The 24,667-nt window shown below is 35.3% G+C and overlaps 1 protein-coding gene across 2 annotated transcripts in view; it reads left to right on the forward strand.

Moving 5' to 3' along the window:
• The window catches only part of SEMA3E (semaphorin 3E), a 133,381-nt gene that overhangs the window by 84,215 nt on the left and 24,499 nt on the right, over window positions 1-24,667 (forward strand). For both annotated transcript variants that reach the window (NM_204242.2, XM_046941061.1), the window contains exons 5-9: window positions 9,550-9,643; window positions 18,873-18,992; window positions 21,054-21,196; window positions 23,709-23,823; window positions 24,121-24,190. In NM_204242.2, the coding sequence (NP_989573.2) occupies window positions 9,550-9,643; window positions 18,873-18,992; window positions 21,054-21,196; window positions 23,709-23,823; window positions 24,121-24,190 (542 nt within the window). The remainder of the gene's footprint in view (window positions 1-9,549; window positions 9,644-18,872; window positions 18,993-21,053; window positions 21,197-23,708; window positions 23,824-24,120; window positions 24,191-24,667) is intronic.

Raw genomic sequence — 24,667 nt, forward strand, 5'->3', positions numbered from 1 at the left:
CTCTAACCTCTCAACCTTCTAACCAACTCAACCTTCTTTCAAACAGTTGTAGAGAGTCATAAGGTCTAAGCCTCCTTTTCTATAGAAGAAACAATCCCAGTTCCCTCAACTATTCCTCATAAGAGTTGTGCTCCAGACCCCTCATCAAATAAGTAAACAAATAAATTAACTTTTTATCAAAAAGAAATCTTCAGGAAAAGAGGATTAACTGTTATGTACCTAATAACAACTACACTTTAATATATATCTGTAGTTCACATTCCTTAAGAATTTCACAATGCACATTCTTTCATCACAGCCATATATAGTCAAATGCCTCAGAGAAATCCAAGTATTCTGGATCAGTACCATTGTTCTTATCAGTCAGTTTTATACACTGCAGTAGACAACATGTTTGTTGACAGTACTCCTCATCTATGAAATGGAGTGGCATTTGTTATTTTTTGATTCTATCTAAATATGACTACACATGGAATTTAAGTTCAATTTGGCAGAGTTTTTTTTCATTGATAAGTCACATAAAATGAATTTTCCACTGTATTAAGCCTGTACTTTGGAAGCTTAAAGACAGGTGGCCAGGAAAAAATGAATCAACACGGGAATAAAGCCATTAGACCAATATTCTACCGGTGTGGTAACTTAATGGGAATAGGTAGGTCATTCCAGTCTCTGACATTTTTTCCTATGCATCCTGGATTCAGACAAACAGGTGTTAACAGCAACATCAGGTTGTTGCTGAGGGGTAGAAAAAAGACCAGGCTACCTGAAGAAGAGCTACTGCCTATATAGCACAGCAGCAGAGGTAGAGCAGAGCCAGGACAGGTGGCCAGAATTAGGCCATGGGTCATTCCATTCCATGTGACACTGTGCAGAACACCATAAAGCTGGAAGGAATTGGCTGGGGGTGGTAACTGTTAGCTGCTTGGGAGGTTGTTTTTGGTTTTTTTTTTTTTCATGACTTTTGTCCCCTAATTGTTAATAATCATCAGATGAGAGGGTATTTATCTTGTATTTGTTCTGATGCGATCCTCGCAGTCCCTAGACAAGGTTAGACTGTCAAAATTGAAGAATGGGGAAGGTCTTGGCTAGCTATGTAAGGGCAAGAGAAGTTCCCTGATTAACTTCCTTTGCTTCTGTGCAGAGTATTTGTATTCTCTGTAGCCCCTAGTTATAAGACTACATGTCCATGTAAAGCTTTTAATTATAGAGATCCCTTATGGGATTTCTGGAACTTTCATACCTACTGACCACCACTACAGTTGTTAATGTTATTCTATGCCACAAGACCTTTATGAATTTATCTTTACAGCTAAGGTTATACAAAACTGTATCTTCTAAAATTCTGACAAATTCAATCACTTGCTAAGGATAGATGCCTGTGATTTCTATATGCAGGTTTTTTCCTTTGCCAGAGTATTTAACATGAATCGGTGTAAATATATTATTTCTGTCACTTTAGGGTAGATATTTTGACATAAGTCACAAATTGCTAATCCTTTAGCAAACCCAGGCAGCAGTTTGACACAGCTCCAGATTTTAAACTTTTTTTTCATTGGTGCCCAATGTGTCTTACTCATTTAAATGTAGAATAAAAGGTGTAGACCTAAAAAATGTGAATTTTTAGGGAGGATTTAGAGTCTGTAATATTTTATGCACTTTCGTCCCATAGGACATTTGATCTTTTCAATATGTCACTGCATAGTAAAGAGGATTGAAAACAGTTTCTCAGAAGTACTACTCCCAAATAATCTTTATTATGTCAAATAGAGGAGAACTGACTGTTTCAGCGAGTACTTTGAGAACTCTGTCCTTAATAGTGAATCCCCATTTGGCTCAGAAAATAAAAAATAGTGTTGAATGAACATGGAAAGTGTAATTTTTAAATGTATTAATCCCCTGAAAGCAGACAGAACAACTTAACCAGTATGTATAATTTTTTTTGCAAATTAGCATTTGGAATTTTTTTAGAAGATCTTCTGTCATGAAGAGTTCTTTCACTACTGGAGCACCCCAGCGTTGCTCATCTGCGTATCTGTGTTATGATGATTTTCAATAGGAATTTATTAACATATTTGGATTTTTTTTTTTTTTTTGATAGAAACTCCATGCTATTGACTATTTTTCCACTGCTTTTAGATTTTTTTTTTTTTGAATTTTCTTAAAATACTTTGTTGGATTTATACCAATCAGATACCCCTGTAATATGGGAGATTGTAATTATCAGACACTGCTAATGTATGCTTTTTTTTTTTTTTTTTTTTTTTTTGGTCTAAATGTGGTCTGCAGTGCATATAAGCTATATGATGTAAGAAGTCTTTTCAGGCCTGATGAGGTTTGTTATTTTCTGTTGTTATGCAAAAAAATACATTTTAGTGTTTATCTCTTCTACCAAGTGCCTTCTTGATGAGGGAAATGGGCAGATTAAAGTAGGATGATGAAGATATTTGATGAACATATTTATATATATCTTCATATTTATATATATGATGAACATATTTGAATTATTTTCCGCTGATTCACAGAAATATTTTGTGATGTTTCAGATTATCTTTTTAAAATGGGAAACCAAGGTTTGTCTTTCCCAAAAGAAACCTCTGTATAATGTATATAACATGTCTGTCTGTGTAAAAATAAAAATGCATGGATAAGCAAGAATACAAAGAAAAAAAAAAACACTGAAAAAAATATTTTGATAATACACAGGGCAAAAGAGTATTTGAGAAATGTCATCTGTATTTATGACAAAAATGTCATAAAGTGCAAAAAAAATTAAAGATGAGGTTTATTCTGTGAATTGCACTTCATTTTCTGTTGTGATCACAAAATTTTTTGTATTCATTTGATTTTCATTTCTTACATGAGAAAAAAAATCCAGTGGCACAAGTGAAATTTTCTACAAATCTTTTATTCAGAATAAAAGATTTGAAAGTATGTTATTAACTTTAACATAACCTAACCTAAGGAGCCAAGGAATTTATGTTACTATTCATGACTGTCTATGGTTGTACAAAATGCCAGACTTCAAAGGTGTAAGGGTAAGATCAAAACAGCCTTAAAAAAATCTAAGAATAAATACTTCTGACCAACTAATGCTTTCTTTGATTTTAAATAACACATTTGCTCTATTGAATTCCTTGAAATTCTATTTTTCACAGGGTAGAGTTTGTTACCATCTTGGAGATTTCATAAATTACATTAATTCCATGGAGCTTATAACTGTCAATCACGTCTCATCGGGTACATAACTTGGGGAAATTTTTAAATCACAGTTTTTCCTATGTGTTACTTTATTGTTTAGCTTGAATTAGGAATAGTAAAAAAAAAAAAAACAAACAGTAAATGGAGAGCTTGGAATCTGTGAATCCAGTTATATCCCTTATTTTGTGTCTCAGTGTAATTGGCACAAAGGACAAAGGCAAAACTGCAATAGACTTTAATGGAAGTGATTTATGACTGGATGTTGCCATGCAAGCAAGAGATAACCTCACAGCACTTGTTCACCAGTGTACACAAGGGCAAGGAATACTTCTGAATAGTCTCTCTTTGGAGTAGGAATGTTAAGATCCCCTTTTGGATCTCTCTCCCTCACACATCCTGCATATGAGGGTAGGGGTTGTAGTTCTCGGCTTGCAGACCCCACTTCTGATAACCCTTGTTGAAATCCCACTTTATCAGCTCACTTGTTCAGCCAGGCAGTTTATAAGATGGTCCTTCCATTGTGAAATCAGTGTGTCCCATCCATTTCCAGCAGTCTTTTTCCTCAAGCAGGGCCCTATAATTAAGTAAGGTAAATTCATGGTGTTCATAGTCCCTATGCTTTTCATATCTAAAAAACTTTCTCATTATTTCTCTCAAGCAATGCACCCCCATTTTACATTTTTACCATTTGACACAATTTGCAGGAGAACTTTCATTGTTTTTGATAGCATTCTTTCAAAACATCTCCAAATATATGAAACAAAAGAAATAGCTTTGCATGTAATGTCATTCTTACTCTAAAATCATACAATCATGAGATCATTAATACTAATAATGAATTTCGTCCAGTGACTTACAATAATAGGAAGTACTACAGATAGTGTTAAGAACAACTTTCACAAAAAAAAAAAAATTGCCCTGTCAAAATACTCTAAATATGATTTACCATTCTACAGTATAAACAGCATGAACTTCTTTAATAATAAACAAAACAAGCCAAAAGGCATTGTTCTCCTAGAAAATATACAGCTAAAAATGTAACAAGCGATTATGAAATGATTTAAATTTCCTTTTAAAATATTACTATGATATGTTTTACTTTATTTGTTACCTGGAAAACACTAACAATTAAGAGTGGAAAAAAAATCCACTTACAGAAAATCAAATTATTTTTTCTCATAAAAATAATGTCATAGGAAATCCCAACCAAATCCACTATATTTTTAAGCCCCTGATTTAGTTAAAAGATACAGACTTTGCATTAAAGCTGGGAGTAGGCTTAGGTACTTTGCTGAATAGGAATGGAAGTAAGCATATGTTTTGAATTAATCACATGCATAAATGCTTTCTTGAACCAGAGCAAAGCAGTACTTGGCATGAGAGAAAACAATTTTCTGCAACAAAAGTTAAATGCAGTATTTAAATTTTAATGGCTCTGATTGACCTTTTCTTTCTTTATTATTTATAACCTACATTCTTCTTCATTGTCTAAAATTGTCAATTCATGTCAAGTTAATGGTAAAATGCTTGATGCCCTTGGAAATATCTTCTATTTCTTTTTAAATGACATGATTGTTTTAATAATACTTGAAAGTGTATGATGTTTTCTGGGTCAAAGTTATCATAAATCAAAGCCAGAGCACCACTTTTTCCATACTAAATGTAGAAATTTGTAATTTTACATCCAGTCCTACATAGTTTTTTTTTTTTTTTTTTTTAATTAATTTTATTCTAACCACTGATAAGTACCCATAAAATAAATTGCAAAGTTGAATTGCTGTGTTGGATAACCTTTGATGAAACTGACAGTTTTCTTGTGACATTTCTAAAAGGACTGCAATGTCACAAATAGCAAGGAGGTTTAGAATTATGGTATTAGCCTTCAAAACTGATTATTAATGTGTAATGCTTATTTCACTTAAATTGGCGTTCTGTGGAAGCTGACACATTTAACACCTGATCTTCAGTTACTTGTTCTAGTGATGGGAATAATTTACTGCAACCATGGAATATTTGGTATGCAGTCCTAAATGATGAAGGTGGAAAATCTCTTTTGGAGGAGTCACCGATTACACTTAGCAATGACTTTTCAAACAATTTCATGCATCTGCAAGCTTTTATGAGATGTGCATCCTGTACCAAGACAGATGAGATCCACTTAGAAACTTCTTCAAGTTAAGTTGAAATCCGGATTTTTATCTACTTTCACTGTTAGCAAGGATTTATATATTTAAGCTATAATCCTCATTCAGAAATTCCAGATGTTAAAATATAGATAGTAAAAGGACACCGTGCATACTGTCTAATGTTTTCATTCCATGGTTATAAAGTTAACTGCATTAAATGCATACATGTTATAAATGTTAAAAGAAATAGCTTTGTCTTCACCACTGATTTTGTTCTGATTCTGAGGGGAATGGTTAGCTACACTTAGCAGGTTTTTCATTGTCATACAGTATTTTGGTGTACAGTTACTAAAAATCCTTCCACATCTTCTGGAAGACTCCTATACTGGGCCAAGACTCTGGTCTGAGAATCACTGAAGTTTTAACATAGGAAGATCTGAATAGAAAATGTGATTTATAACTAGGTGAGATCACCTATTGCCCTTCAACAGGGAATTTTACTTATTGTGCTCTATATAGGAAGAAATATAAATCTTAAAGTATAAATATGGATAACACAACTTTTGCCAGTATTTTTTTTTTTCCATATTCGATCACTTGATAATATTTGATGCTTCAACATGTTTTGCTTTAATTGGCTACAACATTTTTCCTTTTTCCTTTGAATGGAATACTTTTTCTTTTTCTTTTTCTTTTTCTTTTTCTTTTTCTTTTTCTTTTTCTTTTTCTTTTTCTTTTTTTCTTTTTGTTTTTCTTTTTCTTTTTCTTTTTCTTTTTCTTTTTCTTTTTCTTTTTCTTTTTCTTTTTCTTTTTCTTTTTCTTTTTCTTTTTCTTTTTCTTTTTCTTTTTCTTTCTTTTTGGTAGGAAAAAAATGATGAAAAGTATTAAGTCTACAAAAGTTTTTTTAATTTGAAACTCACTGTTTATCTCCCCCCTTACTTCTGCATCTTCCAATCTAGAAATATATATATATATTTTTATTGACCTAATCCATCACCAATTACTTTAGTCAAGATCCCAGAAGGTAAGTTTTTTTCATGAGGTTTTTAATATCTGGTTGGAGAATAAATAGCATCACACATTCAAAAAGTCTTAGAACATTTACTTTACATAATGTTTTACTACAATTATGACTTCCTACTCCATTTGTGTACTTTCAGAAGGTTTTTCTTTCCATTCCACTCTCTCCTTGCTATTCTTTTTCTACTGTTGAACCAAAATATTACAGTATTTAGTTTTAAAGAAATAACTGGTATGTGGTGTTTGAAAAGTATGAAATGAGGTTGAGATTTCCACACACGCAGAAATATTTCTTCATTGTTTGACATTTACCCAAAAGCAGAATTGGAATGGTTACTACTGATGTGCAATTGTAGCTGATACAGCAAAAAAATAATATTTTTGCAACACCAGTATCTACCCAGAACAATTATTTTCTGCCGCATCAGCCATAACGTCAGGCCCTACTGTAGATAATGTGCCAGGTTTTAGCTAACACGGGAGCTTCTGAGGAGGTGAGATTGAGAGTACCTTGTTAGTTCACGGACTTTAGGACTCATTACTTTGAGGGGGGTTGCTTGTTGTTTTTATTTTGGGCATGGCTTTTTCACTTCAAGTAGATATGAAACAGATGTTTTACTTTCCAGAACTGTATTCTGGGTCGCATCTCATTTCTATGGAAACTATCCAACTAATGGAATTCTTTCTTTTTGACCAGAAGTTGCAGGGGAAAAAAAAAAAAAAAAAAAGCATTTATTGTTTAGACAGATAGGAATGAAAGATAGGTACAACAGCTTGGCTCATTTTTGATCTAAGAAGTCAACAGTGTGCTAAAGGGAAGGGCCTTGTGAAAAATCAAGAATACATTCCTTTAGATGAAATGCATACAGATATTCCATTAATCATCAATGTGTGGATGCTAAACTCTCTTAGCAGCTTTCTGTCATATGCAGTGGTTATTCTTTCTACATCTTTGCTCATTGTGCATATTGTGTGTTTCTTTCAAGAGAGTTTCAGGAGAGCATAGCTGCCATGAGTAGAGTGCTTAACCAGAAAGTAATAGTTTTACTTTGTGCACAATTGAACCCAAAGATGCTGAGTGGGAGAGATTTCTAGGTTGTAGTGTGGGATGGGTAGACAGAAGTGAATGGTCTAGATGGAGAGAAGTGCATAAGATATTAGAAAGAGTGGATGTACTCAGTTTTCTGTACCTCTCAAAAGTACATCTTTCTGGCTACTGCAAATAACAACTAATAGGACATATAAATAACTATGCAAGGGCCATCAGGACGCAGTGGAAAAGGAAAGAAATTGCTTATCAACTTCTGTTTATTTCTGTTTTGTCCGCTCTACATGTACTGAGATATACTGAGATATTTCCTTGGGATATACTGAGTTGTACTAATTTGCAATCTAATAAAACCTGACTTTTATCATTAAATAGCCTTCTGGACCTCTTTTGGCATGTTTACTGTAAGGAAGAGGTCCAGGCACATTCACCTCACGATTCCAGGGGATCTGGGAGTGCTGTCAAAAATAATTTTATGCCTCACAAAACATCCTTACAAAACATTCACTAAAGTATATGAACAACCTGAACTTGAGGTTAGTTTGCTGAATACATAGTTGAATGTATTTGATATTTTGAAAAAAAATTGTATTTCATTAGCTTTTTGAATAAAACTGTTGCATCAAACTGAAACTGCTACACTACTGCAGTTTCTTAGTCACACAGTTGATGTTGGTGTACTGATGAACTGTCAGCTGAATAGGAACCAGCAGTGTGCCCAAGCGGCCAAGAAAGCCAATGGCATCCTGGCTTGTATTAGGAATGGTGTGGTGAGCAGGACTAGGGAAGTAATCCTGCCCCTGTACTCGGCACTGGTGAGGCCCCACCTCGAGTACTGTGTTCAGTTTTCGGCACCTCAATTCAGAAAGGACATTGAGGCACTGGAAAGGTCCAAAGAAGGGCAACAAGGCTTCTGAAGGGCTTGGAGAATATGTTCTATGAGGAGCAACTAAAGGAACTGGGGCTGTTTTGTCTGGGGAAATGGAGGCTTAGGGGAGACCTTTTTGCTCTCTTCGAATATCTGAAAGGTGACTGCACTGAGAATGGGGTTGATCTCTTCTCACTGGTGACAGGTGGCAAGACAAGGGAAAATGGGCTCAAGTTGTGCCGGGGGGGGTGGTTTAGACTGGATGTCAGGAAAAACTTCCTTACAGAAAGGGTGGTTAAGCACTGGAGTAGATTCCCCAGGGAGGTGGTTGAGTCAGCATTCCAGATGTGTTTGAAAACCATTTGGATGTGATGCTCAGGGACATGATTTAGTAGAGGGTTGTTAGGGTAGTATGGTTAGGTTGTGGTTGGACTTGGTAATCTTTAAGGTCTTTTCCAACCTGAGCAATTCTATGATTCTTTGTTTGGGTGGCTTGTGGAGATTTCATAGGTGAGCCTTCTTTCTAACTCCCCTTTTATTCTTCACAAACCTCTGCATTTTGTTATATGGGTTGTGTTTTCTGTTTTGTTATTGTTTTGTTTTGGTTTTTGGGGGGGGTTAATAAATCTTTTAAAAAGTACTCTCTCTTGATAATTTATTCAGACAATATTGGGTTCATTTGAAAAAGATGAGAGAAAAGCAGCAATCCAAATGAAAATCTGAATTGCAAATTATTTATCTGCCTTTAAAGACTTATAAACATAATTTAACAAAGTTGCCAATGTTTTTTTCATGCCTATATTCTGCAGAAATCATATCTGCTCTGAAAACTGTAACTAGGGATTCATTTCTAAGCATACTTTTAGGAAGAAGTTATATAAACATGTAAAAGCTACCAAAAGAAGATAACACAGCATTATATATTTAACAACTATTGGAAAAAATGTTTAAAGAGGGAAAATACATTCTGTGGCTAGATATCTATTTAAAGTTTAGGTAATTTGGAGGAAAGACAGAGAAATATTCATTTCCTACTCTCATAGACATGAAAGAAGTACAATTTTACTGCATATTTAAGTGATTCTTTTGGGATGGTGAACACACAGCAGTGATTTGTAGAAACCCGGATAATTTTTACGAGTATATCAGTGTGCAACAGTAATTGCATTTTCTCCCTAATGAATTCAATTCAGAACAAAGGTATAACAAAGTTAAAGCTGGTCTCTGAGGACTTTTTTATTTGCCTGTAGGGCTTACACTCTTTTCTGTGATTTTTTTTTTTTTTTAAGGATCATCTGTTTCAACTGGAATCGCACAAATTTGAGAGAGGACGAGGCAGGTGCCCTTTTGACCCTACTTCTTCCTTCACTTCCATCTTAATTGGTAATGATCTTTATGTCACAAGCTTCATGGTCGTGTCAGTCTGTCATTTTTGAGCATCTTTCTTCAGCATGCCAAGGTGTTGTCAGTCTTTCACTGCTTTCCGCATGTCACACTTAATCCTCACAGTGCTGTTCACATTAATGTTACATCTCAGGCAGCATTCATTCCAGCAAGCGTGTTTCAGTGGAATTAGTAGACGTTAAATGGCATGTGTGATCCTGAAGAAGTGATTGATTGTGCAATTTTGGAAATAATTTCCTACTTTATTTCAAAGCAAAGCAATATGCCTAGCTTAGCCTTTTAGACCACTGAGATAAATACGAAAAGCTTACTAATTTTCATCTTTTGGGATGTAATGTGAATAACAGGTATTTTGTAAAGATGTGAATTTTGTGAATTTTGCTGTTTTTTATCTGAGTCACTTACTGTTTTTATAATGTACAGCAATTTTGAGTTTGAAACATTTTTTCTGTGTTTTCTAAAAAAACGAGTGATTTTCTGTTGATCATACAATCAACAATTATAACAATAGAATTCAGTGTATTTCCCTCAGTGCCAGATAGCTGTGCAGACTAGTGTCTCTCATTGCTTTGCTGGTATGTTTATCACTGTAGGGCTGTGAACTTTTAAGTTGTAGTACAGTAAACCATGTGTTTTTTTTTTTTCCTCAGTAATTTGTTCCTGAGAATATTTTGTGAGATGGAGTAAACATGGCAATATTATAGTACATTGGCTAGAAACACACTGGAACAGCAGGTAAAAGGTAGAAATTAGGTACGCTTCGGCGGTAACACAGTGACTTTATGCTTTTAGGAAACACAAATAAAATGAAAACTGAGCATTCAAAAAGTTGAAAGTTGAAAGAAAGAGCTAGAAAAGAGAGGCTAAGAATCAAATAAATTTAAAGTTTTTCAAGATCACAAAAAGGGAGAGATTTATTTTTACATTTCATTTAAAATATAAGAGTTGGAAATTTAATTTAGACAGCTAAAGTTTTTAATTATTAACTGAATTGATACAAATCACCCATGGTGCTGAGGAGGTACTGGTCATGAGTGACAAATATATGTTTTTATTAGCTAGGTTTATTTTTTCATTTACAGCAACAAATTACAAGAAGAATATTTACCAAGTGATGCCAAATCTCTCAAATTGCTCCAATTCATCAAAATATTGTTTGTTCTCATTATCAGACATTACAGCTCAAATTCTTGAGTTGTTGGTTTAGGAAGCCATGAAGGAATCACAGAAAAATTAGATTGTATTTTGTCGGACCTTCCAAAATCCATTACGTACAGATCGTTATACCTTTCTTCCACCCTTATTTCCAAATTGTTTCTACAATTTTTAATAGATTCCAGTCTTAACTCAACCTGAGTACAAGGGCTTATCCCATGGAATTTGCTGTAGGCCTGAAACCTCATGGACTTGCAAGTCCTTCTTAACCTTAACTCAGACATAACTAAGTAAATAAATTAACCTGATCATGTTCCTACTGTGAGATCAATGCGAATTTTATTTGCTCAAATGGAAGCCAGATTGTCCCACTGAGCATTTCAAGACTAGTGATTTGTTGTTGTGCTTCTGACCTATTCTTTACTGTGCCTGGATTACGAGAGGTCCTACAGATCCTCACGGTTTTATCTGCAAGAGTAATTCACTAAAAAGGCCTTTCCTTTGTAAATCATGATCTGTTTCGAACATCCAGTCACAGACTTATAAGATCAATCTCACAAAGCTATGTGTTCTGTAATATGTAAGTTTAACATGGAAAAATAATATATTTTTATCACATCACTGATACATACCCCCCCCCCCAAAAAAAAAAAACAGACAAACTTTCACCCCTTCACAAAGACTAATATGACCTCAGAAAGCTATTCAGAGGCTTCCTTGATCCAATGGAAATTATTCCATTTCAAGTAATTATGGAGTATTTTAAAAGCAAAGCAAATTCTTTGCCATGTTGATTATATTTATAATTCTATTGGAATTAAACATTCCCAGTAGTTAAGAAAAACACCCTAAAGAAGTTATTTCCATTTATTCTACTGTATTCTAATAACCAGAAACATACAGCTTACAGAATAAACAGAATTAATGCTGCTCCTTAAACTACAGACTGTATGTACTTTACCTCTGCAGGTATCTATTTGAATATAGTGGAAGACAGAAATGCAAACATGTTTAAAATTCAAGAATCTTTTAATTGATTTTTGAAAATTTAGACTGAGGTATCTAATGCCAAATGCACTCTAAAGAAAGGGATGCTCCTTCCTTCATACCAATGCTGGTACCAGCTGATGGTGGCTGTGACCCCACAGGAGGACATGTCAACTGCACTATGCACTCCTTAGGACTGGTCTTTCAGTCCTCCATCCAACACTTGGAGATTCCCATCTTCTTCACATCCTCCAGTTTTCTTGGACATGAAAACTTCGTTTAGTTGGTATGAAGTCATTTGCCTTTGGAGGTTGCATTCAAAGATGCCTTCACTCTTCCATTCAGGCTCAGTTGATGTGCATGTCCTTGAAAAAACTTTAAGCAAAACTTTTACCAAATCCTATCTTTTCTTTGTAACAAAAAAATCCAAAGCCTACTTCCACCTCTGGAAGAAACAGCCCTAGCTTGCATTGACACAGCAATTTGTACTAGTGTAGCTATTGATTAACAATGAGGATCAGGCTAACAAAGTAACTTTATCTACTTCTGATGAAAGTTTAAAAGCTCTTTAGCTTTAAAGATCATTTATACCATCCCTAATTAGAACCAGATTTAGCTAGATTAATTTAGTAGGAAAGAGACACGTTTGTGCTGTGTCACTTCATGTATCTATCCGAACACTTCAGTTAAAATCCTCACTTCAAGAAAACAGTAGTTCATGACTTTAAAACTATATCTGTGTTCTTTTAAATTTTATTACGGGTCATCTGACCCAATGGTAAAGTAGCTTGTAATGAATTTTCCAATTTATGAACAATTAACTTTTAAGAATTTATTGTCACCATCAGGAAACAAAACAGATGTTAGATGAGTGCACATTTACGTAAACTACATATATATATATGTATTTTGTAGTGAACTCTACCATCTGTTTTCAATCAAACTCTGTTTGATATCTGATCACGCACACTGATTAACTCAGATCACACTAGCTTTTGAAAGCTGAGAAATTAGCTTATGCCTATATTTTGTTAACTGAAATTTTTCACAAGTAAGTGATGATAAACCTTCTATCCATGGAATCCATTCTGATAGTTCCTTTTGTTTGCAGTCCTAGAGCAGCTTCATGTCTTTGTGTATTTTCATTTACTTTAGACAGTGAACTAAAAATAATGCAGTTTCTCTCAGAACAGAATACAGAAGTTGAGTGACAGAAGAAGAAAATATAGTCAGAAAGTTTATTGGATAAGTAATCGCTAATTTATTTTGATTTTGTGGTTTTCTATGGTGAAAAATATAATTTGCTAAAAATCAGACTGTGTGTCTTATTCTGGTAAAACTAATGGTAATGGATAGAGCACATAAGACTTCAAAACTACCTGACAGTTTGAGAACTTCTGTTAAATAGAAACTCCAACAGTGACTGAAGTTTATAGGCTGCAGAGCCATCACATTAAAAGCAGTAAATGCATGTTCTTTGTTAGTAATAGGAACCTAATGTAAGATGGATGCAGTATGGATATAGCCCTATGTAGGATGCAGTATGGATGTTAAAGTGAGAATAAAATAAAAAGGTACTTAATCCGTCCTATTTTCATATCAAAGTACCTTTATTCCTTATGAAGTTAACTTGAGTGCAGTTAACAGGCACAAGAACAAAATCAAAACTCTTGGCTTTGTATGTTCTTTAACTTTGCATGTTATGAAAGGCATTTTATGTGGATTAGAAGCAGGTAAGTATGCATAGTGATAAGTATGCAAATCTAGTGAAAAGAAATACAACTCTTAATGCTTTACGTGTGTATGTATGTTTATATACATATATCCTGTGTATTAATTTGTTGCATCTTTAAATATTTATAATTTTTTTTGATTGTACATATACATTGAATTCACTACCATAGACAGGCTTGAGCAGTGGGCCCACGTGAACCTCATGAGTTTCAACAAATGCAAAATACAAGATCTTGCACCTGGGTCAAGGCAACCCCCATTAGCAATATAAACTGCGGGATGAAAGGATTAAGAGCAGCCCTGCAAAAAAAGACCTGGGGGTACTGGTGGATAGGAAGCTGTAAATGAGCAAGCAGTATATACCCTGGCAGCTCCGGAAGCCAACCATACCCTGGGCTGCACCAAAAGAAGCATGGCGAGTGGGGCAAGGAAGGTGATCCTGCTCTTCTACTCTGTGCTGGTGAGGAATCACCTGTAATATTGTGTCCACATGGGGAGTCCTCATTACAGGTGAGACATGGACCTGTTGGAGTGTGTCCAGAGAAGGGCCACAAAAATGATCCATGGAATGGAACACCTCTCATATGAGGGTGGGCTGAGAGAGCTGGGGCTGTTCAGACTGGAGAAGAGAAGGCTGTGAGGTGACCTGAGAGCAGCCTTTCAGTATCTGAAGTGGAGCTACAGAAAAGAGGGGGACAGACTCTTTATCAGGATCTGTGATGACAGAACAAGGGGAAATGTCTTCAAGCTCAAAGAGAGTAGATTTAGGTTAGATATAAAGAAAAAAGTCTTTTACAGTGAGGATGATGAGGCACTAGAACAGTTTGTCCAGAGATATAGTGGATGCTTCATCCCTGGAGACTTTCAAGACACAGCTGGACCAGGCCCTGGGCAACCTGATCTAGCTGTGCATGTCTCTGTTCATTGCAGGGAAGCTGGACTATATGACCTTTGAGGGTTCCTTCCAACTCTAAGGATTCTATGATTCTATTACATGTGGCGATGGTGTGTAATTGCAATGTTCAGATAATTGGGGGGGGAAAGAATAAATTAACTGAGGTGTAGCTCAAAGACTATTAGATGAACTTTGACATTTTATCAACATTTTCTGCCATTTCTGATATCTTAGGCATCAGTTTGTTCAACGGTTGTTATCTGGGAATTCTAGGCTTCAGATAAAAATTGGGTTTGATTGAATGAAAATGTGCTTTATTCTTATTGAAGAATATTCTTATTGAAGAATATGGAAAAAATACAGGTACCTTGTAAGCAACACCTGCAGAATTTTGATGTACTTGCTTGCTTGAAACAAATAGTAGATAAAAGTGTGTATATATCATACAAACATAGAATCCTTAGAGTTGGAAAGGGCCTTTAAAGTCCCATCTAATCCCTAGCTCTCTCAGCCTCTCTTCATAGGAGAGGTATTCCATCCCTTGAGTCATTTTTGTGGCCTTCCTTTGGGAATGCTTGAACAGGTACTGAGGACTCCACATCTGGATGCAGTACTCCTATTATATCACTTGAGCTAAAACTATTTTTCTGTGTATATGTGTGATTTTCTGTTTTATTTTTTTGTTTGTTTTTGTTTTTGAGAGCTATGAGATTTTTATTTGTTTAAATAAGGAAAAAAAGAAAGATTTCATACTTTTTTTTTTCATCTGGTGTAACCAGGCTGTGTTAAACTTAACTGTAGTCATTAATTTGTTATGCATGTGTGTATGTAATTCCTCACTGATGCTATAATTTGACTGGAAAAGAGGAAAAAATGGTGATGGTCTGTGTAATCACTCAATTTGCAGTTGATTTTTTACTGGAAGACACTGGTTTATCAGTGATCTGCAGCACTATAAAACTTTGCAACTAAGATAGATGTGAGATGATATGTAGTACCAGTGGAGGAGAAAAGGTAGAACTAGTGCTAAGATTTTTCAAAACACAACATCAAGTTTTCTCTAAAACTAGAATTAGTCAGCACTTTTAAAAACCTAACAGTGTTCAAGATTCACAACTTTCATTTAAAGTTCATGGGCAAAGAGCTATTGAACAGAAAAGGAAAAGACCTGCTTAATGTCAACAGTGTGAGAGATCTCAGAATTATGCTTAATATACTTGTGTCACGTTGCTCAGTGTTATGTCATCTCTCTCTCTCGGCCTTCTGTTCGCTCTTGTTACTTGTCTTATGTTTAGCTTAGAAATACTCCATTACTCAGATTCAAACTCAGATTTAATGTCTTTATCTGTAAGTTATCTTCCGTGGAACAAAATCCACCGAAGACTTCAGTTTATTTCTCCTGGAATCTCAGAGGTAAAATCGGTGATAAGTTGTCCAGTATGTGGTGGGGTGACATGCCAGCAGATAGTTATGCATACAGATAATTTATACCTATGTCAAATAGAATGAATAGCCTCCCCATATGATCTTCTGAATGTTTGGATGTCTAACTGCTAATCTAGATCACTAGCAAAATGTGAAGGATTGTCTACCTTGCATAAATTTATTTTCCACATTATATTACTGGGTTGAAAAGACAACAGCCTCATTTTTATTATACATCACCATAATTTACCAAAAAAAAAAAAAAAAAAAAAAAGAACAGGAAGAAAAGAAAATATCCAGTGGAATTCTTAGAAAGGAGTTTATGACTACTGTAATTCATTAATTAGGATTGTAATGCTTGCTTGGAACATTATTCAGAAACTGGTGAGTCCTTCTGTTTAAGCACCTTTGTGTTTTTTGTTATTGTCATTTTTTTTAAGTAAAGCTTTCTGTTAGTTCTACTGGTGCTATAATTTATATTTACTTTTAATTTCACTTGCCAATGTTTTACACTGAATTACCACCATGTATTTTACAAGATAATATCCATTCTTCATAAGGTGAAGCCTGTGGGAAAACTATGCTCAGCAGAGGTCTCTGAACTAGCCCCAGCTGCCAAACTACTCTAAACTGTTCAGAATCATTATTTAGAGTTATTGTACCATTATATTCATATATATCTCTTAAAATAAACAAATTTCACACACTGAGGGAGACCAACAAGCAACATTCTTGCTTTTGCTGTAATCGTTTACAAATGCCAGCAAATGTTATTTGAAATGACGAGTTGTTTGTTTTGATTAAGGAGTAGGAAACCGTGCCACTGAAATCTCCACTCAGATTAGCCAAGAACTGGAAATAACTAATTTCCTTCTTGTGCAGGGTAATTCCTGCTGCCTTGTTTTCTGACATAAGGCTGCCACCTAGTGACCAACATTTTCAGCTTTTAAATTTAGGACTAAGAAATGTATATTCTGATTCCAAATGGATATTAACTAAATTACTCTTAATGATTGATTTGTTTATAGCGAATCGCACCCATGCATAGAAAAAAAATATGGAATTATTTCTGGTTATATCTGACCCAGATAGCAATCGGCTAGATTTCTGAGCATATGTATTCAGCAGTTATATTTAATGATATATAATTTTTCAAAAATTATTGGCAATCAACATATCTTGTAATATTTCACTACCCTTGCTTAATTTGTAAATGCCCTTTTGAAAATCAGTCTCTGTTCTGCTCTCATAATTTTGCCAGTAAATATTTGCCACCAGATGTACAGATCTCAGTCCCTACTCTGGTGAATAGCTTGTAGATATGAAAACAAGTCATTGCTAGGCCAGAGAAAAAGAGGCTTATTTAGAATCATAGAATTATAGAATCATAGAATCCTTAGAATTGGAAGGGACCTCTGAGAGCCATCCATTCGCTTGCCCTCTGAACACTTAAGTTCTTTATCCAGCAAGATACAGCCAGATGTGGCTACCCCAGGTAAAGTAGAACAGCTCCAGCAGGCTGAGGGGAAAACATCTCAGCCTAATAAAACTTGTGTGTCTTCATAGACACCAAGCTGGGAGGGAGTGTTGATCTGCCTCAGGGGAGAAGGGCACTACAGAGGGACCTGGATAGACTGGATTGATGGGCCAAGGTTAACAGTATGAGTTTCAATAGGACCAAGTGTCGGGTCCTGCATTTTGGTCACAACAACCCCAAGCAACCCTACAGGCTTGGGGAGGTGTGGCTGGAAAGCTGCCTGATGGAAAGGGACCTCGGTGTACTGTTGGACAGTCAGCTGAATATGAGCCAGCAGTGTGCCCAGGTGGCCAAGAAGGTCAATGGCATCCTGGCTTGTATCAGGAATGGTGTGGTGAGCTGGACTAGGGAAGTCACCCTGCAGCTGTAATCGGCATTGGTGAGGCCTCACCTCGAGTACTGTGTTCAGTTTTGGGCTCCTCAGTACAAGAAGGACATGGAGGTACTGGAGCAGGTCCAGAGAAGGGCAACGAGGCTAGTGAAGGGCTTGGAAAATCAGCCCTATGAGGAGAGGCTGAGGGAGCTGGGGCTGTTTAGTCTGGGGAAGAGGAGGCTGAGGGGAGACCTTATTACTCTCTTCCAGTATCTGAAAGGTGTTTACAGTGAGAGCACGATAGGTCTCTTCTCACTGGTGACAGGTGACAAGACTAGGGGAAGTGGCCTCAAGTTGTGCCAAGGTAAGTTTAGGTTGGACGTTAGGAGACACTTCTTTACAGAAAGGGTGGTTAACCACTGGAATAGGCTCCCCAGGGAGGTGGTTGAGTCACCGTCCCTGGATGTGTTTAAGAGCCGTTTGGATGTAGTGCTCAGAGATATGATTTAGTGGAGGGTTGTTAGAGTTAGGGTACTATGGTTAGGATGCGGTTGGACTTGATGATTTTTCAGGTCCTTTCCAACCTGAGTAATTCTATGATTCTATGATTCTCTAAAATACTCATAAACCCTGCATCTAATTTTGGGATCAAGTAACAGTCTGCTCCTCATTAACAAGACAAATGCACATCTGTAAGTGCTCAGAAGCAAACCATGGGTCAGGGGCATAGCACTCGTGAAATCTTCGGTTCTGATAAAGAGTAGGTATCTCCAGGGCCAGGCACTAACTGAATTGAGAGTGAGATAATCATGTTTAGGCGCTTGATGTTACAGATGTTATTGTGCTGGATGTGGTTGTTATTTTAACGCCTTCACATTTTTTTGTGTGAATCTATTCCAAAGACATTGCCTTTTGAACAAACTTTAAAATTGTTGACCTCCCAGTGTTTCAACTGTAAGTGCTATGGTGCTGATAGGAACAATGACTATAAACCCTCTAAACTGTATGCAACTTACCGGCACTTTCTCACCCCTTTTTCAGCAAAGGATAGTGAGCCATGCTTATAATGTGGTGCCCACAATATTCAAGGAAATTATATTGTTGTAAAGTAGAGCATTATCAAATTTGGTGTTTTTTTATTTGTTTTATATGTGGTCTACAGGTGGTGAACTTTTTACTGGTCTCTACAGTGACTACTGGGGAAGAGATGCTGCTGTCTTTCGCACCATGAATCGTATGGCACATCTCCGAACTGAACCTGATAGTGAGCGCCTGCTGAAAGGTACAGAAAATAGGAGAAGAAAGAACATGGAACCAGTAGTGCTTTGGATGACTAGAGAAATTCTATTTAACCAGAAATTTAAATGATATTGTCCTTGCATGTCTGTATCTCATTGGAGGTAAATGTGTTTAGAGTATCTTCCCCCCCTCCCCCCCCCCCCCCCCATGAAATTTTTCATTAATTTTCTGCTACAATTAACAAATTGAAATCTTTATTCTGATTACATATTAGCTTTAAGAAGTGAAACTTCAAAATCCTCCATTTTTCACTTTTAAAAGTGTACTCTGGATATTCCATATTATTTAATGACTCTAGATATGATTAAAATGCTATTTTAAACATTTCTAATTGATTACATATAATCAATTAGAACGTGGTGCTCTTTTTTTTCTATATGAGGTCATTTTCTCCTTATGTTGCAATCAAACAGCTGAATCTTCACCACATTCTGTGCTAAAGAGGTGTTATGCAACAACATAAAATAATAAAAATGCAATGATCGTACAGTCAAATGAAATAAAAATTAAAGCAGATTATTTAGAAGAAAAACACAGAATTATTGCACAAGAAAAGCATTGAGAAAATTCTTATGCTGGAGAACTTACTTAGAAAATATTTCATGCTCTTCAACATGGAGTGTAATTGAATTCCAAAGAATTTAAATTTCTTTGCAGTTATGAGCCAGACTCTGGATTTTTCTCACTCCAAAGGTTTTGCAATAATTTACCCTACCAGTGACATAACTACAGCTAATGTTTGGCAAGGAGATTCAATAATTTTCTTTTATGGTGCTTCATCTGGTGTGCATCATCTTTTCAATGAACATAGCTAGAAAGGACATTTTTTCTCTCAAATGTCAGGACAGTTTTCTCAGGAATCAGAAGAGAGAGAAAAGTTCATGGTTTTGTTTGTTTGTTTGTTTGTTTGTTGGTTGTTTTTTTTTTCTTTCCTGCATGAATTTGAAATCATACTTGAATTCATCTTATAAAAGCATGTTTGGAATATTATGATATCCACTCTAAGCTCAGTACTTAGATCCTTGCTGAACTGAGTGTTTAGGCCAGCTATACATGTATAGTAACAGTCACATAAATGTCTCAATATGAAAGTAAAGTTGCTCTTCTCTCTGGAAGGTGTCATTCCTTTAAATAAATTCTCCATATTGTGGCCTCAAATTTTGTTTTTAATTTACACCATATTAGAAATTTAAATCTGTAATGTATTTAAACATATTGGAAATCACTTCAGAAAATTAGGAAGCAAGAATTCTCTAGCCTTATCTTAAAACAGTGGCTATTTCTTTTCATAAAGAACAAGAATTTAGAAAATATTTACATTACCAACTGCTTCTTAAGAAATTGTACTAATTACATGAACTAATTGTATTCTCATTTAAGGAGTTTGTAAAAAAAAATGCAACAATTCTGTGAGATTAAATCATTCATACCGTGACATGGTGTGAGGTTAAAAGTTACGGAGCACACACCAAAGTTGGTACTTAGGCTTCAACTCTGTAGCAAAATGTTAAAGCAGGAAAAATTCAGAAGGTTTTTATTTTATTTCATGACAAAAATACACAGTGTGACTTCTGTCTATGAAGATATGCTTTCATACAAAAATTATTAGCTGAACTTTAACTAAGAGGCTGTTTTTCCAAAGTTAGCATTCCTATTCCTGATCTGTATGGAACCAGAGATTGTTATGTGAATATTATTGTCAGGTTTTAGCCTAACCGAAATACAAAAGCCCCGGAGAACAAAAATGGAAAGAGTTCTTTTTCTTGCACACGTACATAAGAATACTGACTTGTGAATCAGAGTGATAAAAATAGTTTGACACTAATGTATTCTATATGTCCTATAGATATCCACATATAAAATATCTGATTTTTTTCCTATTTATATCACCCTGTTCAACTCAGGTAACTCTCTGACTGACATATCCCTGACTCTTCCATTTTCCTTTTTTCTTTGCTACCAGTTGATTTTAAGGACTGAAAAAAATAAAAAAAAATATGTTTTAATAAACTTTATCTGAATTCAATTTTGTTTTCTTTTGAAGAACCGAAGTTTGTTGGTTCATACATGATTCCTGACAATGAAGACCATGACGATAACAAAGTGTATTTCTTCTTTACTGAAAAAGCATTAGAGGCTGAGACAAGCACTCATGCCATTTACACCAGAGTGGGACGCGTGTGTGTGGTGAGAACCTTTTTCTGATACCCAAATGAGAAGCATTGTCCTTTCTTTTTTCCTTCTCTACCAGGCAAATATGGCATCTGATAATGTACAGGAGATTATAGATCTGACTGAAAACTCTGCTTCTCAATGTCCTCAAATATTAGAAAATTCAAAAATAACCCAAAATTTGGTCTTGAAACAAATTCTCCTTGAGAGATGAAAATAAAGTTCAGACACCCTATTATTCAATTCCATCTCTCTTTGAGCTGATATGTGGTAGCAGTAAGAACAGTTCCCCACAGGACTCATTTATCATCACAGATTCTCAATTCCAATCAAGTCTCCATTGTCCCTAATATTGTCTGCAGGTCCTTCTGTATCTCTCATAGCTGACATTAACTGATGTCCCCTCATACTTCTGTTGACAGGACCAGTCCAGCTACAAGTTCTCTCTGATGCTTCCTCTCACTTTCCTACTCTGTCAGCATGGAGCAGACTTGACTCAATTGCATTTATGCAGGGTTGACAGCTATCCAACCAGATATCCTTTTGTAGCCAGTGCAACAGGACAAGAGGCAATGAGCACTGACTGAAACATCCATATTCTATCTGACCATAAGAAATCACCTTTTTCTTGTATTAGAGTGATTGCACAGAGAGGTTGTGGAGTCTCTGTCCTTGGAGATATTCAAAACCCAACTGATTATGACCCTGAGTGACTTTCTGTAGATGACCCAATTTAGCAGCCAGTTGGACTAAAAAGTATCCAGAAGTTCCTGCCAAATTCACGGTTCTGTCATTTTGGGATTCTATAAATTTGAAATATCTTTCTGCTGCATCTATAGAGTGTTTTCTAAATAATAGCTAATAATAATAAAATAATAAAAGCTAATAATAGCTTTTATTCAATATATCATTCCTGTTCCTCTCAACATCCTATAAGGAAGAATGTACAGACAAAAGGAAACTGGAACAAAGGATTGAATTGCCTAGAACAGAGTGAGAAGTTTATTTTTTAGCATCCAATTTCATTTCTGAAATAAATTGTGTTCCTTCCTAACTGTGGGAGATGATTTCCTAAAACTAATTGGCAAAGAACAAGATACAAGATAAAAAATGTTCTTTCAACCCAAAGTATACTGTGTGTCACATATGTTCACCAACATACCACTTGTTAAAATGCCTTTAAATGTATCCATATATAACTTAAAGCAGAGTATACAGAGTACCAAATAGGGCCTAAGACATTATCGTTCTCATATGCAGTTTGCTTTCTGAATTCAACAATGCATCAAGGCCTGAAGCCAAATTCTTTGCCCTATGTTCTGGTATATGTCAGAATAGATTATTTTGATAACTCCCTCTAGTCTGAAATATATTGACCTGAATGTCTTATCTCTAGCCAAGGGTTAGACCAAAAATCCCACAGATATTTCTCCTCCACATGTCCAAAACTCCAAATGATTTATCATCCAGACATTACCTTAACAGTCTTCGTTCTGTATGCAGTAGTTCAAATTTGATTTCATGAATACAAAAAAATAAAGAGCTAGCTAGTGATTTAAGAACTGTCCTTTTTATCAGCTTTTATATTTTCATTTGTGTTCTAACAAGTTTTACAACTCAGAGGCATCTACCCTGTATATATCTTCTTTTCTAAGTAAGATGGATTTTATTTATTTTTAAGAAGTCAATGTGAAGATGAGGAAATCCATTCATTTCAGTAGTATAAAGTTGTGAGAGGAATTTATTAAACAGAACCTTCAGTATGCACTTACACAACCTACCTGAACATCAGGTCATAGCTACTGAGAATGCTATTTAAAGTTACGAAGTCTGATTGCTGAGTTAAATGCACCATTTTCTTAACAGAGAAAAAAAGAAAAAGAAAAGAAAAGAAAAGAAAAGAAAAGAAAAGAAAAGAAAAGAAAAGAAAAGAAAAGAAAAGAAAAGAAAAGAAAAGAAAAGAAAAGAAAAGAAAAGAAAAGAAAAGAAAAGAAAAGAAAAGAAAAGAAAAGAAAAGAAAAGAAAAGAAAAGAAAAAGTGTCAGCCATAGGAAAGTGGGGATTAAAGTTGCTGAAAAATTGTTAAACTGTTAGAACATCTTATAGACACTTGCCTCAGACTTGTCCAGCTGTACCAGCTGTATAGATTCAGGGCTTCAATTTTCAAATATGTTCATTAAACCCCACAATGAGCGCCCAAAGCAGAGCTAAGTTTTGTTAATGTGTTCATTACATCCAGTTAACAAAAAAGAGGAGGTTTACAACAGTTGTATATTTAACCTATGCATGGATGCAATACAGAATTTAAAAATTCTTACAAACCCACAAGTCTTATAAGGCCTGGACTTGATCAGTGCAATCTTATTTGCATCTTACCATTTCCAAAGCAGTTATACTAGTAATAGACATGTGGTCTGAAAATGCATGCTTTTGACATTAAGAGATACAAAGAGAGACTAATTCAGTGGAGATGTTTGTGCTTCTAGAATTATTTAAATTACCATAAGTGTTTGTTTCTTTTTATGCAGAATGATATGGGAGGACAGCGGATGCTTGTGAATAAATGGAGCACTTTCCTCAAAACCAGACTAGTTTGTTCTGTGCCTGGGAGAAATGGAATTGATACGCATTTTGATGAATTAGGTAAATATCCTAAACTGCAACAAACTTAAAATAATCATAGAAAAATATGTACTTTCATAATGTGTCTTACTTTATACTGTACATGTTTTCATTAGTGGAAAACATGCATATGGAGTTGGTTGTCATCAATTATAGCTTTACTCATTGTATTGTTTTTAAAGAATGCATCTAAAATCTTCATTAAAAAATAGCATATATGAGTTAAATAAGATTACCCTCGCAACAAACAATGAAGTGTCTCCTTTGGGACTGCGAAAATTAGTTTGCTATCAATAACACTTCATTTATATTTTGCAGAGGATGTGTTTTTGCTGCAAACTCGTGATAACAAAAATCCAGTGATATTTGGCCTCTTCAGCACTACAAGGTAAACAACTGGAAGGAATAATAGCAGCAATAGAGGAATGTTTGAACAGGCTGTTGAAGAGACAGAAGCTCCATGATGAATAGCACAGAGAAAATACATAGTAAACAGTTTAATCCCTGTTCTGTCTACAGTGGTCTTTCTTGTTAATGTAAAAACTACTTTGTGATGGTGGCTTGAAGTCTCACTTCATGATCCAGTTTATCTGTTTCCCAGAAAACATGAATTAACTAAGTATTTCTCTAACTGGTAATTTTCTAGTGCCAACATTTATGTACTCCGTGGTTATACTTGCGTGGTTATAACAGCAGTCTATGAAAACCACCTGTCTTCCCTGAAGAGCTCCACTGTAATTCAGTGTTAAGCAGATAGTAGCTTAAATTCCTACTAACTTCTTAGCGAAGTCTAAATCATTAGCTGTGGTGTTGCTGGTGGCCTCCTCTTCCACATCACTGTAATCAAAGTGCAAGCTTGTTTCTT

Source organism: Gallus gallus, chromosome 1 (genome assembly GCF_016699485.2).
Source record: "Gallus gallus isolate bGalGal1 chromosome 1, bGalGal1.mat.broiler.GRCg7b, whole genome shotgun sequence".
In the NCBI taxonomy this organism is placed as follows: Eukaryota; Metazoa; Chordata; class Aves; order Galliformes; family Phasianidae; genus Gallus; species Gallus gallus.